The sequence below is a fragment of the Phyllostomus discolor genome, chromosome 6 (genome assembly GCF_004126475.2).
Source record: "Phyllostomus discolor isolate MPI-MPIP mPhyDis1 chromosome 6, mPhyDis1.pri.v3, whole genome shotgun sequence".
Taxonomy (NCBI): domain Eukaryota; kingdom Metazoa; phylum Chordata; class Mammalia; order Chiroptera; family Phyllostomidae; genus Phyllostomus; species Phyllostomus discolor.
In genome coordinates, this window is record NC_040908.2 from 116754218 (window position 1) to 116769410 (window position 15193).

A 15193-nucleotide genomic window follows, 5' to 3' on the forward strand; every position below is an offset into this window, starting at 1 on the left:
CAATCTGGGAGCCAGAGTTTGGACCTGGGCTCTGTCCTGCCTCACCATGTCCTTTCCCTATGATCTCTTTCTAGAAGTGGAACCTGGGTTTCTAAGCTTTCCTTTCCACCACCCCTCCACCTTGGTGCCTCCCAGCCTCACACTCCCCAGAGGGGCTCTGGGATATCCAAAAGAAACAGCAAAGGCAAACAGAAGGTTCTTGAATGGGAAGGCAGCATGCAAGGGACACAGTCTTTGGCCCTCGAAAAACACGACTGGGATGAACTCAGTGAGTGGTAGGGAAAGACAGTTCCACCAAGGCCTGGACCCTAAACAGGACCTCCCTGACCAGGGATCTAGCTCCTTGTAAAGAAGCTAAAAACAGGCCTGGGTGCCCGCAGCCTGGAGCTGCTGACCTTGGGCCTCACTTCCAAACCCTGCCTTCCCCAGACTTCTGATGCCAAGCCTCTGGTCAACAACTGCTTTGCGTCTCAAGCCACACTCACTGTCTCCTCTAGGCCCCCCCTGCCTGCCATCCAGGCTCTGCTTCTCCAGCCACAATGGTCCCTTCTGGTTCTCTCTCTGCTGTCCAGTTCCCTGAACACTCTCCACACTCACCTGCCCTCTCCAGGCCTTGCCCCTTACGTGCCAGCCTTCCTGAGATGCCCCCGTCCTCTCCATCACAACCTGACAAAATGGGCACGGCATTCAGTGTCTGGCTTAAACGCCACCTTCTTCACAAAGACTCGTCGGGCTATCCAGCTGAGAGACTTCTGACCTCTGCGCACCTCTCCTCTGCAGTCAGAGTTGCCCATGCCCCACCTCCCACCTTCCCTTCAGGTCCCCATGGCCGGGGAGAGTCTGTGTGACACGGTGCTGGGCACACAAAAGGCATCAGCGACAGGGGCCGGGCAGCTGGTCGCACACCCTCCACTCGCTCTTTTCCTCCTGCCTTGGCTTTCTGATTCCGTTCTTTAATGAACCAAACGTCCATGGCAAAATTCTACCTGTCCCTATATGTAGTATCTGTAACTAGTAACCCCCAAGGAATGTGACAAATGGATGAATCCCATGTCTATGGGGCTAGGTCCTCAAGCCCAATATAAAGACGGCACAGGGCGTTGGCGCCAGTGACTTCTTTAGGCTGACAGGCAGGATCGGGGGAACTCGGACGTCGGGCAGAGGCTATCTCTGTGCCCAATGGGGCTTTGGCCCTGAGGCTCCAATCTCAGCAAATGGGGTTTGTTTCTTAAGTCAATTTTCTCTTTGAAAGTCATTCCTATAGATCTTTCCTTTGGGAGTGGCAGTTGTCCTGTGCAAGAGTTTCCTATTGATGTTTGGAAACATCAATAGGAATGATGATTGATAATGCGGAGGAGTCTTCCCCCATCAATGGCTGCCTCTGGTGTACAAAGCTGACGGTACAGTGATGGTAGAAAGGGGAGCCTGGAAACCGAGGTTCTACTTCAGGCACATCTCTCTGAGATTTATAGCTAGGATGGGGTCGCTAGGTCCCAAGGGCATCTTCAGCATTAATGCCGTGAAACCAGTTCCCAGAGTGCTTGCACCAGCTGACCCTCCCACAGCTCCGCGCCACATCCTCACCCCAGCTGCTGCCCAACTGCAGGCTGCTTTATTGGGTCTGCCACACCTGCGGTCCACTGACTTACCCCATGGGGGTGTTTCTGCTTCTCTCCCACCCAGATGTCAACAGCTGGCTGCTCACCTTTGGATTCCAGCTTCACAATGTGATTCCTGGCTATCCGAAGCCCGACACGGATGCCATGGAACCGTCCTACGAGCTCATGCACACACAAATGAAAACCCAGGAGTGGGACAACAGCAAGGTAACTCGGGCACATTTCAGGAGTGAGCCCCACCAGCTTTTCAGGAAGGTCTGGGTCATCAATAGAAACAGATGTGCATCCACAGCGCCCACCAGAAACTGCTCAGCAAACACTTTGTCGCCGCACCACTGGTGGGCCACCGTGGACACAGCTAGAGCAGCACATGGACCCTCACGCCCTCGCAAGCTGTATTAAGTTTATATGTTACACTGAGTTTGGAGTTCCACAAACACAATGAGCCTTTGTCACTGCCCACTCCCAAAGTGCAAGGAGGGAAGAAACATTCTACAAACAAATGTGGCATTTCTCTGAGCACCTCCTGCACCTGTCCTTGCGTGAGGCATTCTACACAGGTTAACTCATAGTTCTCCCCTGGTACCACTATTCTCATTTTGAGGATCTTATTCCTGGGGCTTTCCAGTGCCACATGGCACAGAATGGGTAGAGCTGGGATTCAAACCCAGATCTGTCTGTAGATGCTCAAAAAACATTCCTTTCTCTTGTCTCTCTTTCATGACTGTTTCAAAGGCTCAAAGAATCATATTGCTGTAAAGGTCCCTTGAAACAGTTCCCCCCCATCCCCCACTTCAGACATCCATTTGCTCACCGCCGCTGCCTACTCATAATGTCTGTGCTAGAGGCTGGCTCTCCTGGGCCCCGGCTGCAGCCAGTGAAAGCAGGAAAGAGTCGGGCAGAGATCAGGCTTTCAGGGAATCCCGGTACAGACAGGAGGAAGGCGGGGTGGCCAGAAGGCACACTGCTGGTGGTGGAAACCTAAGTATGCATCCACATTTCCATATTTCTTACTCCTGCCTGATTCCCTTAGGCCTCCAGCTGTCTCCGTCCCCCAGACCCTGCACCTCTCTGCTCTGGTAGCACGCCATCGCTTCCCCCTTCACAGCACTCACCACCCTGGGTTTTAAGTCCTGTTTTCCTTCCTGTCTCTACACTAGACTGTGAACCCCACGAGGGCAAGCACTGGGTCTTATGTGGTTGGTACTCAGCAAAGCTCCTAGCCCAGAGTCAGTGCATGGAACACTTTCATTGAATGGACAAGTGGTTGAGAGAAGTAAACAACCTCATGAATTAGGCATGTCTCCCCATGTTATAGATGAGGAGACCTGGGTTCAGAGAGAAATTACCCAAGGTCACTCACTCAGCTGGAAGAGGCAGATGGTGATGAGAACCCAAGTCTGTCTGGCCACCAAGCCCATCCTCTTTCTGCTGCTCTCTGCTGCCCTCCCCCTGCCCTGCCCCTCCCTGGCCCCCATGAGCCCTCCAGGCTGCCCAGATGCCCATGGCACAGCCTGGTCCCAGGGCTGATTCCAGCGGCTCAGCTCCTGCTCCACCACCAGGTCGCCTTCTCCACCGCACAGAGAGAGCCCCAGCTCTGACAGCCTGTTCACCAACCCCGCCTGTCAATGTGTTATTGATTTCTGCCCTTGGCAGGCATCGGAGATCTTTGTTGTTGAGCACTGCAGCTTTCGTGAAACTCTAGGAAATAATTGTTCACAGACAGGGTTCTATTAATTATAAAGAGGACTTAATTTCAGTGAGAAGCCAATGGGCCTGTTTCTAAAGCCATTTCCCTGAGTTGCTAATAAGGCCCAGGGGCCTGCTGCTCTGCCGAGCTCCCTGCGCCATGGAGGGACAGGTAGGCAGTATGCCAAGGAAACAGGGCCCAAAGTGCCCCCCAAAGCAGACAAGAGTAGGGGCACCTGAGGATCCTCCAGAAAGCACGGTGGGGCAGATGCCCTCCTTGAAGATTATTTATGAACACAGCAGAGAGCAAGAAAGCAGAACAAGAGGGTTTATATAAATCACTCTTGACATCTTACTATGTCTTCTTGCCATTCCTCCATCTAACAGTACCCCCTCATCCTCCCAGTCCCAGCTCAAATATGGGCTTGTCCTTGAACCCTGCCTCCTTCACCTCACCCCTCCACCTTCAAGCTGAGATATTCTGAGCCTTGTTTGCTGCTCCCTACTCAGGAGCCCTCCCTCGAAACTGAGCCTCTACAGTTAGACAGACCTGGGTTTGACCATTGACCTGAATACTTGGTGGGCCAGTTGTAACCTCATTGATCCTTGGTTTTCTTAGGTGTTAAGTCAGGATAGCAACAACACCAGTTATATAAAGTCATTGTGGAGATGAAATGAGACAACGAATGTAAATTATCTAGCTGTGGCTATTCCTGCTCTTTGGCCACATTTGATTGCACTTATTTGCTGTCACACTGTCTTTCCCTACTAAGTGATGAGTTTTCCAAGGGTAGGACAAGGTCTGATTCATTGCTGTAACTCCAGTGTCCAGGGAAGGACTTGGCATGGAGTCGATGCCCCCTGAACAGTTTCCGAATAGGAAGATGGTTAACGACTGGTTGGAGGGTGACTGGATGCTCTCAGGATCAAGAGTAGAACCACATGCTAAGCTTAATAAATGTGGATAGATTTGACTTAGTTATATAAACTGATTCTCCAGACCCTTGGGTTTTTTCCTTTATCTCACTCTCTTTCTCTCCTTCCTCCCTCTGCCCTCCTTTAGTCTATCCTTGGGGTACAGTGTGAAGTGCAGAAGCAGCTCAAGGCTTTCGTCACCCTAGAACGTTTTGACCAGCTCTACGGCTCAACAATCACCAGCTGCCAACAGGCCCCAAAGACAAAGAAGTTTGCGTCCAGTGGCTCAGTCTTTGGTAAGGGGGTCAAGTTTGCGCTGAAGGATGGCCGAGTGACCACAGACATCATAAGTGTGGCCAACGAGGATGGGCGGAGGGTGGCCGCCATCTTGAACAATGCCCACTACCTGGAGAACCTGCATTTCACCATTGAGGGGGTGGACACCCACTACTTTGTGAAACCAGGGCCTTCAGAAGCTGACCTGGCCATCCTGGGCCTCAGTGGGGGACGGCGAACCCTGGAGAATGGGGTCAATGTCACCGTGTCCCAGATCAACACAATGCTCAATGGCAGGACTAGACGCTACACAGACATTCAGCTCCAGTATGGGGCACTGTGCTTGAATACCCGCTATGGGACGACATTGGATGAGGAGAAAGCACGGGTGCTGGAGCTGGCCCGGCAGAGAGCCGTGCGCCAAGCCTGGGCCCGTGAGCAGCAGCGACTTAGGGAAGGGGAGGAGGGCCTGCGGGCCTGGACAGAGGGGGAGAAGCAGCAGGCGCTGAACACAGGGCGGGTTCAAGGCTACGACGGCTTCTTCGTGATCTCCGTGGAGCAGTACCCAGAACTGTCAGACAGCGCCAACAACATCCACTTCATGAGACAGAGCGAGATGGGCCGAAGGTGACAGAGAAGACCCCGGCCTGGACTTCTTGCCAAAGACAGCTACTCTTTTGTGGCCGCACACCTGACTGTGTTGTACTTTGAAAAAAAAAATCCTTTTTTTAACAAGTGCAGAAAAGAAAAAAAAAAGATACTGGTTGCATTGTAATTTATGCAACATTCTTTTTTTTTAAGAAAAGAAAAACACAAAATTGGCCTTCACACATTTTTTTTGCAAAGAACAGAAGGTATTTTTTTCTGTAGTGTGATCACAATGAAAACTTTATTGTCTTTTGTTCCCTTTTCCTTGAGGATTTTTCCTTGTTGTTTGAGGTATATCTCTCCTCTCTGAGACGCATCTCCTGGGGTGTGTCTTTGTCCCTCGGTACCCAGTGTGATGTGAGACACGAGTGTCTGTGCTAACTTGTCTCATGTAACCCTTTCCTCAGTGGGGGTCGGGCAGGAGTGAGGGGTGCGGAGAGTAACAGGCCAGTACCAAGCTTCTAAGGGGGCCTGGAAGGAGGGGCTGCAGGGCCTGAGGATCCTTGGCTGAGCTCCCGCGGAGCAGTTACTGCTTTTTATTCACTGTGTTCTGTGAATGGGGAGGATCCCGGATGGCTCCATCTTTCTCCGGAGAATTTCACAATTCATTCAGCACCTCTTTCAAGCTGCCCCAACTCCTGGTCAAGCTTTATATTGTTGATGCTAAATGAAACCCCTGCCCTTTTTGCAAACCCTGTGTAGTTGTTGGTGCCACCCCCATGCCGGGATGGAGAAAGTGTCTCCCAGGTCCTTCCCCCCAGTCTGGTGACAGAGCATCCTGGGGCTAAGAGCCTCGTGCTCTCCAAGAGGCAGAGGCACCCCGGATGACTGTGGCTGGCTGGTCCTCCCGTGATGCTCCTTATGCACCTCCTCTTCTCTGCCAAAGTCCAATGTGAGAACCAGCACCACACAGCAAGCCCTCAGTGTGGGCAACAGATCCAGGGAGGGGGGAGGCCTCCGTGGCCCAAGGATGGCAGTGGTGGCAAGGGTACCAGCCTGCCTTCTGTGGTGAAGCCCTCTCCCCAGGACTTGGGGTATCTTCCCTCCATTGCTCAGCCGCCACCACTGAGAAATAGGAGTGTGGAGAGAGGGGTTTGGTGGCCTTCGATTCTGGAAAGATGTTTAAAAAAACATCAGCCAAAGAGAGGATGGCATGAGCCAAGCATCCTTCTAACCAGTTTCTGAAGGCTCCTCTGCCTTCCACCTATGGGCTAATTGCAGAGCTGAAGGCAGTAGGAGAGCTTTCAGAAAATTCCTTCTGTGAAGTTATTCTAAAACAGCTTCCCTGGGGTTTTAAAGAAAGAAGGAAAAGAGCTACTCTGGTGTGGCCTGGTGATGTCAAGCCCTGCACCAGGACTGGGGACAGCTCCTAAGGCTGGTGCCCATGGATCCTGGAGGCCGTGGTACCAGTTGTCGCTGTGAAGACCTTTGCCTGAGGTCGTTAGGAAGAGGCTAAAGCCCTTTCAGGAGTACGTACAGCCCACACCTGGAGGGCATGCCCAGGGAAAGGCAGCAGCCAACCAGGCCAGAGGAGGTGTGGAGGGAGGGGGGGGCGGCAGCAAGAGCCAGGAGCTTGTTCCTGGTTCATCTGCCTAATTACCATCGTCATTACCACTCACAGGAGGCTCTGGGAGACCACAAGGGGAAGCCAAATGCTTCTTTTGAGCTGGGCTTCTTAGAAAATGGGACTTTTATGGGTTACATTTACATTAAGTGTGGAAAATGAATTCTGAGTCTGAGCTCTTCCCCGTGGCAACCTTGTTGGACTGATAAGCTCATGGCACCTTTATAGCCTTACTCACAGAGTCTTCAGAATATTACACAAGCTAATGAAACCAAGAAGGTCTCTCACTGCATGAGAATCGGAGCAGCGTGGAGCCTGGGTTCTGCCTGGCAGCGGGAGGCAGCCGCAGCTTCTCGGGAGGGGGGCTTTGCCTTATGTCATCCCACTGGGATTAGAGGATGTGTTTCGCTAAGTGCTCTTCCTGTTTCCAAAATAAGTCATGCTGCTGCGACAGTGCACCTTGGCCTGTGTGTCCGCTGGATGTGCAGTGTCTCTGGGCCCAGAGCTCCACCGAGTCGGACGCGGGCTCCTCAGGTCCACCGGACGGATGCAGCGGGAGCTGGTGCAGGGCTCCCGCCCAGCAGGATCATTCTTGGAGGGGATGGAAAACAGCTTGGCCTGAGGAACACAGCTTTTTATCCAAAATAGACTTCTGCCTCTCAAAATGTACTCTCAGTACAGGGGCCCTTGCACAAAGCTCTCCTGCCCCTTGGCCTTGCTGAGCAGTTCCATGCTGGCTGCCGAACATCAGTCAAGGCCCTCCAGGGACGTCCCTTGGAGCCAGCGACAGCACAAGGGCCAAGTGCGTCCTTGCCCTGCACCTCCCAGCCCTCTGGCCACCCACCCCCACCAAAGTAACAGTGCAGACATTTAAAGATCAAAAACACAGAATTAGTGAGTGCTCCTTTTCTTTAAATGGCTGATGTCCTATTTTCCCTGGGCCACACACCACCAAGGAGGCCCAGCTTCCGTGCAGGGAGAAGCTGAAGCGTCCCCAGGCTTGAGAGAAGGGGTCTCAGGTGTGGAGCGGGCAGCACTGGGCACCTCGGTTTCACATGCGTGCGTTGCCCCTGGAGACTGTGCTCCTGGCCCGGGTTTCGTCAGCCTGTTAGGAATTGGTTTCTGTTTGGGTTGACAGGCAACTGGGTGCTTCCCCTCTCAGTCCCTCCTCCTGCAGAGGCCAGTGATCCCCGTCCTGTAGCGAAAGTGAATCTGAAGGCATAAGCCAGAGCTCCCCGAGCCTGTTCAGTGGCCTCTAGCCATCAAATCCCACCCTGGATGGCACCTGCCTGTTTGGCATTAGCCAGCCAAAACGGGTCCATTGCTTGGAGCAGCCAGCCCTCCCTCTGGCTGTGTTCATGATTCTGAGGGATGTCACCTTCTCACCCTAGAAAGAGATTTATTTCGGAGGAGTTCTCCCCTGCTCTCCACATCTGCCACCAGCACCTCATCCTCAGCCCTCTGCCATCACCCGAAACAGGACTTCGGTGATTCCCCAACTTTGCTTTTTATAGGATGAGACTTTCTTTTTACCCAGCTCCAGACATAGCTCTGAGGGGCAGAGCTATGCCAAGGGGCAGCAGGGGAAGAAACTCCATGGTAGATGACACCTTTGTTGGCCTCTGGTGCTTGTCTCAGAATTGCTGGCTGATTTCTACCTCGGGATGGAGGATTCAAAACAGTCCCTAACAAACTGGCCGGAGGTTGAGGATGGCCAGGAGGTGTGATTTTACACAGTCAGGATGGGGCGGGATGGGAGCATAAAGTGAAGGTGAGAAAAACTGGGCAGTGATTTTATAGACACATAATGAGGAATCAGATTTGTTTTAAAAAAACAAAGGGCTTTTGTAGCTGGGACTTTAAGTACCACCTTTATAGGGGGCAGTATCTTGCTTGCATTATGGCTTTCAATGTGAAATCCCAGAATGTTGTTTCACAGCTGAAGCCTGTCTGTGGTGGCCACAGCATGAGAGCTGTGATGCTGAGCTTGGTGCCCAGGAGGGAGGAGCTTCCCAGGCCTCAGAAGGGTCCCCAGCTTCGGGGTTTGAGCTCCCGGTGCTCAGAGTCAAATCTCTTCTCCATTCCCCACAGCAGCCCCCAGGTGACGGCTTCTGGTCCTGAGGTGCAGCCCATCTCCTGAGCGGTCCAGAAGGAGCCCAGTCTCTCCTTGGGGTCCTCATTAGGACTAAAAGCCCTCCATTGAAGGCTCATAATTCCCAGCTAGGTTTATACACTTGTCTATATTTTACTGGGGGGAAGGGGATTCAAAGGAAGAACTCTGGAGTTCAAGGCCCCTCCCTTTAACCTTCAGAAAACAGCAAACTCGTTTTGAGGACTCATTGCTCAGGTGACAGACACTCTATCCCCTCCAACCTTTACATTCTCAGAAACCAGCCTCGTGTATTTGACCACCCCAGGCAGCGGTGAGCTCTTAGGTTTTATCCTGCGTGTGGATGATCAGAGTGGGGGGAGGCCTGGGGGGCGCCAACGTTGGGTTTCTCACGCCCTCTGGAATGCCAAGAGCATGCTACCAGGCCACCCCTGGGTCCCCAAGAAAATGTGATTGAGTCGGAGGGCCAACTGCCCACAAGGGACCAACACTCGGGCCACTGGGCCCCCTGCCGGAGGCAGGGCCGCAGACACCTGGCGGTGCAGCAGCCCAGGACTCACCCAACACAACACCCAACACCGGGCCCACTTTTCTAACCCTGCCTGTCCTTGAAGATTCCTGAACCCGCAGCCTCGGCAAACGGACTCTCCCGAGCTGCCTCTGGACGACCAACACTGGAGACTCTGGCCTTACCATGTGGAAATAGTTTTCCTGAAGTCTGGAACTAATTTTGAGAAGTTTTTTTCTCAACACTTTTGTGTTTCTAACACTGTATTCTTGACTGTGTAAATACCGACCAGGCTGTAAATAAATGCAGATGTAGATACCTTCTAGGGGGAGAGAAAAAGGCATAAAAAACGAAACCAGAAGTGATCCTGTGTAGCCTTCGTTGACAAATAAAAGAATATTTTGTGTTTAAAGGTGTTGGGTGGCCTTTGTCTGGAGAGCAGGGGCTGCTCGAGTCAGTCCTTCCAGCTGCTGCTCCCCCTGGGGTGGCCTGTGCTGCTCTGGTCCTTGCCCCAGAGTCCCTCTGAGTCCCTCCAGGGGGCAGCTGTCAAGGACAGGCATCTCCAGAGGACACGGGACCCTGGGGCTTAACCTCGTGAATGTCAAAGTACCTCTGACATCAGCTCTATCCCACCGCCACCCCAGGCCACATCCCAGTCACTGTCCTTACCGGCCTTGGGGGCAGACCCCAAGGGCTGGCACGCTGGACACCATCCTCTGCCACTGGACACAGGCTTGTCCACTGTGGTCCCCATGGGGTGTCACCAGTCACACTTTCAAAAATAAATTAATGTATCTTCATCACACAAATTGCTATAACCACATAGCACAACTTGTAATGGATTGTAAAATTCCTTTACAGTTGTTTATTTTTTTCTCTGTGTTCTTACTGTATGTTTTTCTTTAAAAAAAAAAAAAAAACCTCTAAAGTAATCACAGCATGCAGGTAATTTTTCACTCGGCTTTTCTCACTTAACCTCACATTTAACCTCTTGGTTCGAGAATTCCCAGATGACAGCTGGTCACTTAGGAAAGTCCATTTGCTAAGCTCAGCTCCCTGGTGCGAATGGCAAACCTTATGAAAATTCAAATAATTGGGGACAGGAGTAGGAGCAGAAGGCTCACTGCTCTCCCGTTAGCCTCAGCACCGGCCCGCCACTGGGCCCTCCAGGAAGGAGGTCCCCCAGCCTTGGGCCCCTTCCCGCCCATGCAACCGTGGGCTCTCGGGCACCGCCGCCCAGGCTATTACTTGCGTGTGGTGCCAGGAGGCCCCTGAAGTGGTGTGAGGAACCTGTTTTTGGAGCCAGGCCAAACGGGGTGCAGAACTTGGCTCCAGCATTTACTGCGAGATCTTAAGCAAGTCATGGAACACCCCCCCCCCGACCCCCCCCCGCCGCCGAGGCCTGGGTCTTCCGACTGTAAGTGAGAGTGTGATGGCACAGAACCTCCCAGTGACTGCTCAGGTCACCTCAAAGGACAGGTTAGAAATGTCACTCACTGCTCAGACAACAGGTCTTCACCCATGGGAGTTCTCCACCTCACACCTCCCTCCCCAGCACCCCCACCCTCCTCCCAAAGCCTGGTCCCCTTCCCAGTACTACACACCAGTGGCTCTCCAACCCGGCCTGCATCAGAGTCACCTGGGGGCTCATCAAAACAGACTACCTCCCCCCACCCCACCCCCAGGTTTCTGAATCAGAGGGTCTGCGATGGAGCCCCATAATTTGCATTTCCAACACGTCTCCAGGTGACACTGATGCAGACCCTGATGCCCCTTCAGGCTTTGAGAACCAGTTACCTACACTATCCTTTAAACTAGACGCAGAGTAAGGTACTTAGTGTGGCACTTCAGATGCCCTTAGTCAAGGAAACCTGCCACTTCTGGCCAGTGGAGCAGGTGCATCAGGTCCTCCTTGCCCCTCCTCTCTCTCCCACACTACAGACAGCTGCACAGGAGTACACCCCACCCCCAAACGTACGCACAGACATCCTCACCTGCGCACCATTGCACACACGGCTTCCTCAAGCCCAGCTGAAGCCCTCTCTCAGAAGCACTCACTGAGCACCTGTCACATGCCTGGCCCTTTGCAAAACTGGATTGTTTTGGGTGTGAGCTCCTCAAAGCTATGACTGTCCTGTGTGTATCCCCGGTGACCAAAGCAGGTGCTCAGCTGTGAGTCACCCTAGTTCAGCTTCCCCTTTGCCTTAGGGGTCCACTCCTGGTGTGTTTGAGAAAGAGGGTGGTGTTTCCTGACCCCTTCTGAATGCAGCCACCTCTCCTCTGAAATGGGTGTTGCGCCTGCCTCCCTCCCCTGCGTTCTTGGCAAATCTGTTGCAGCTGCCACTGGCCTTGCGCAAGGAGGAAGGGGTGGGTAACAGAGGCTTCTCCCCCCAGAGTGCCCCGGCCCCGCCTGCCCTCTGTAACCCAAGGGTTGCACAGGCGATTCTTGCTTCCCTGGTCCATCAGAAGCCTTGGAGAATACTGCACCGTGTGCGGAAAACAACTTCAAAAGTGAGTACTAATGTGCCTTTTCCGTAACAGGAGCATCTAGACCCGGAGGGGAGGAGTGTCTAGGAGTTAGACCTCACACGCCTCTCCATGTGGTCTCGCCCCACCCTGACTGTTCCCGGGCCTCACCCCCAGCATCTCTGTGGGGGTCTCTCCTTCCAACCACACACTGGAAGTCTCCGTGCCTCCATCGCTACCGGAGGCTGGGCAGGCCGTGGGCATTTGCTTCTCAAGTCTGAACTCATCAATCGGGAGTAACCCCAGGGTGGGCTGCAGCCGCCACCCCCAGGCCAGTGTCCTTTCAAGGACTCCGGGGCAATAGGAGCTGCAAATACATTCTTTTTTTAATCTTTTTCTTTTAAGATTTTATGTATTTATTTATTTATTTTTAGAGAGGGAAGGGAGGGAGAAAGAGAGAGAGAAACATCAATGTGAAGTTGCTGGGGGCCATGGCCTGCAACCCAGGCATGTGCCCTGACTGGGAATCGAACCTGCAACACTTTGGTTCGCAGCCCGCGCTCAATCCACTGAGCTACGCCAGCCAGGGCAAATACATTCTTTATCTTTCAATAATTCCAAGCTTCCTTGTGGAGACACACACACCTTGCAAGGACAAATGTCAATTCTTAGGAGCAGTTGAGTCCCCAGCACATCAGCATGGGGCAGAATCGAAGCGTTTTCCCACGTCCCCTGCAATCTGCAGGCCCGCTCCCGCCCACTGCGATGTAAGGACCTGACATTGACATCGGATGCACAGCACTCGTGCCTTTTCTTTGTCATCCTGTTTGCAGCCTTCAACATATGTCCATTCCAATCTCCTGGGACTAATTTCTTAGGGGGGAAGATCCCTTCCCCAGTCTGTGAGATGGGAACAGAGGAAATGGAGTCACTATTTCAGATACAGATACTTCTTACATGACTTGAGTGGGTGGGGAGATAAATGAATGGAAAGAGAATGAATGATGAAATGAATGAATGGCATAGCCAGGCCCTACGGGAGGCCTAGAGGAGGAATCGCAATTAATCACACATTTAATGAGCACTTCACATATGTAAGCCGAGCCGCCTTAGAGAACCTAAGGAGGGAAAACTAGACCCTTTGCTTATACACATCCCCACTCAATCAGGCTTCGTGATACCGAGGAGTGTGGGCTTTACACACATCACAGTCCAGAGGCCTCAGCGCCCAAGGTTGCTAGAACTCAGAAGTCTGGTGAAGGAGCAGAAACTTTCCAGGTTTCACAAGGGAGAAGTGACCAGAAACCCAGCCTCTGGCATCGAGAGGCACCATAAGTTGGAGCTCATTTGAGGAGATAGGGAGTTGCCAGCTTTGTAGCAGAAGCACAAGAAGACAGCCAGGCGCTCTAGGCAGTGTCCCCATCCACGTCCACAGGTCAGGCCCAGACCCTGAGGGGAGGTGCCTGGGTCTGGGCAGCCTGGCTGTGCAGATGCCGGGCATCCAGACTTACTGACGGAAGTTTGGTTGCAGGAAGAACTGAGCTCTGGAGGACTGAAGCTCCTCCTCTGCCCACAGCTATGATTCCGTGACGGCAGACCAGCCCAGCTCCCACCTCCTTGCCTGACCAGCCTGTGATTTCAGCTAGAAGTTCAAAGATTCCTGCTACCTTGAGGAGACGGTGGAAGTGGGCCATGTGGCTCCAACAACAACAACAAAAAAACACTTTCCCTAGTGCCAATGAAGAGAAGCCCAGTATGGGCCGGGCAGGGAGAGGAAGGCATCTGAGAAAATGTCCTGGAATAGGTGGGTTTGGTGGGAAAGGAGTTAATGAAAGTGAAAGACATTCCTGGCTGTTCAAGTGGGCCTGGGGAGTCCAGCCCTCCAAGCCCCATTCCCATGAACCTAGCCTAGGCAGGCACAAAGCCCCAAATTCCCAGGGGTCCGATCTAGCATGTCTCAGCTGTTTGAACACAGCAAAACGCACAGTGGTTGATATTTACATGCAGCAGCCACTCTATGGGTATGTCTAGGTTTGCAGTAATCAAAGTGTAGATCACATGCAAGGCCAAGCCAGCAGGACGGCCTCCTCTTGTGTCCCACTCAGAAAGCATACCTGCATGCAAGTGAGGCAACGTGAGCCCATCACAGAGGTAATTTGGAACGCCCTAACAAAAGGAATCATTGTGCAAAACCATACTTTATTATTCGTAATGACTTACTTCTGAAACTTTGCATCACTGTCTATAGTAACATGAAGACAGGAACCATCACTACCTCCATTTTTCTTTTCCTATCGTGAGTGGAGAAGTTCCTTATAAGTAGATGTTGAACAAGAAAGGAATTGTCTGAAAGGAAGTTATTAGGAAGTGATCCCCAGATAAACAAATGAAGGTGAGGGGCAAGAAAAGAAGGAGGGCCATCAAGGGCGTGAGATCAGACAAGATCCCAGGAGAGCAAACTTGGTCTCAGTCCAGCGGGGGAGTTGTGGCAACAATCTAAGTCACACCTGAGACTTGTCCCCAGCTGGCCTGAAGTACTTACACCTCTGTACCCGTCAATCATCAGTTAAGGGCTGTCGTTTTCCAGTCACTTCTGGCTCTCTGCACACACTGCAAAGGGAGCTCCAGCAGCCTGAGGACAGCCCACCTGCAAAGAGTCGCAGGTGTTGGCTGTCGGGAATGAAAGCACACAGCTTTCATTCATTTCAATCAGAGGAGGGTGGCAGAGTCTCACAGCACCTGTTGTGGTCTCATTTCCTGCCTCACGGTGGGCACCTAGTAAACTCCGGCCAACTGTCAGCTAGCGGCAGATGCATCCAAGAGAACAGGGTATTGAGTGAACAAAGGGCAGGCCCCCACCTGCTTTGCTTGCCACTGTATCACTGGCAACTGGCACCTGGCTCAGGAGGCGTTCATATGCATCTGTCAGATAAAGAACCGATGAATCTCCCCCATGGTGATTCTGTGACCTAAGAGTTTCTCCAGGGCCTCCCTAGTTCTCTCTTTCATTCCTTGCCTGACTCAGCTGATGCTGCCAGAGACCATGGGGCCTCACCACATGGTGACCTTCCTCACTGAGCAAGCACTGCCCAACCATTGGGCCCGACATCTGCCTGTTCTCTCCTGATCAGACGCTCCTGAGATCAGCAGTGCAGCTTGGAGGGGAGGGCTCAGTGAGACACAGTAGGCATGGGCTCTAGACCAGGGCTTTCTACATGAAACCTCATTCAAACCTACAGCAATACTCATGGTAGGTGTTATTACTTCCCATTTTGCAGATGAGGTCTGGAGCTACTCATGATTTGTGCTGTTAAGTAATAGAATCAGACTTTAAATCCAGGTTTACCTAACTCTGAATTCTAGACTATTTCTCCTATGTCTTAAAATTGGGGAGTAAA

General features: G+C 52.5%; 1 protein-coding gene across 7 annotated transcripts in view; it reads left to right on the top strand.

The window, feature by feature from the left end:
- Positions 1-9741, top strand: part of TENM4 (teneurin transmembrane protein 4) — a 736252-nt gene extending 726511 nt beyond the window's left edge. For all 7 annotated transcript variants that reach the window (XM_036028749.1, XM_028514477.2, XM_036028750.1 and 4 more), the window contains 2 exons: positions 1684-1826; positions 4372-9741. In XM_036028749.1, coding sequence (XP_035884642.1) covers positions 1684-1826; positions 4372-5130 — 902 coding nt within the window. In that variant the 3' untranslated portion in view covers positions 5131-9741. The remainder of the gene's footprint in view (positions 1-1683; positions 1827-4371) is intronic.
- The last annotated feature ends 5452 nt before the right edge of the window (positions 9742-15193 follow it).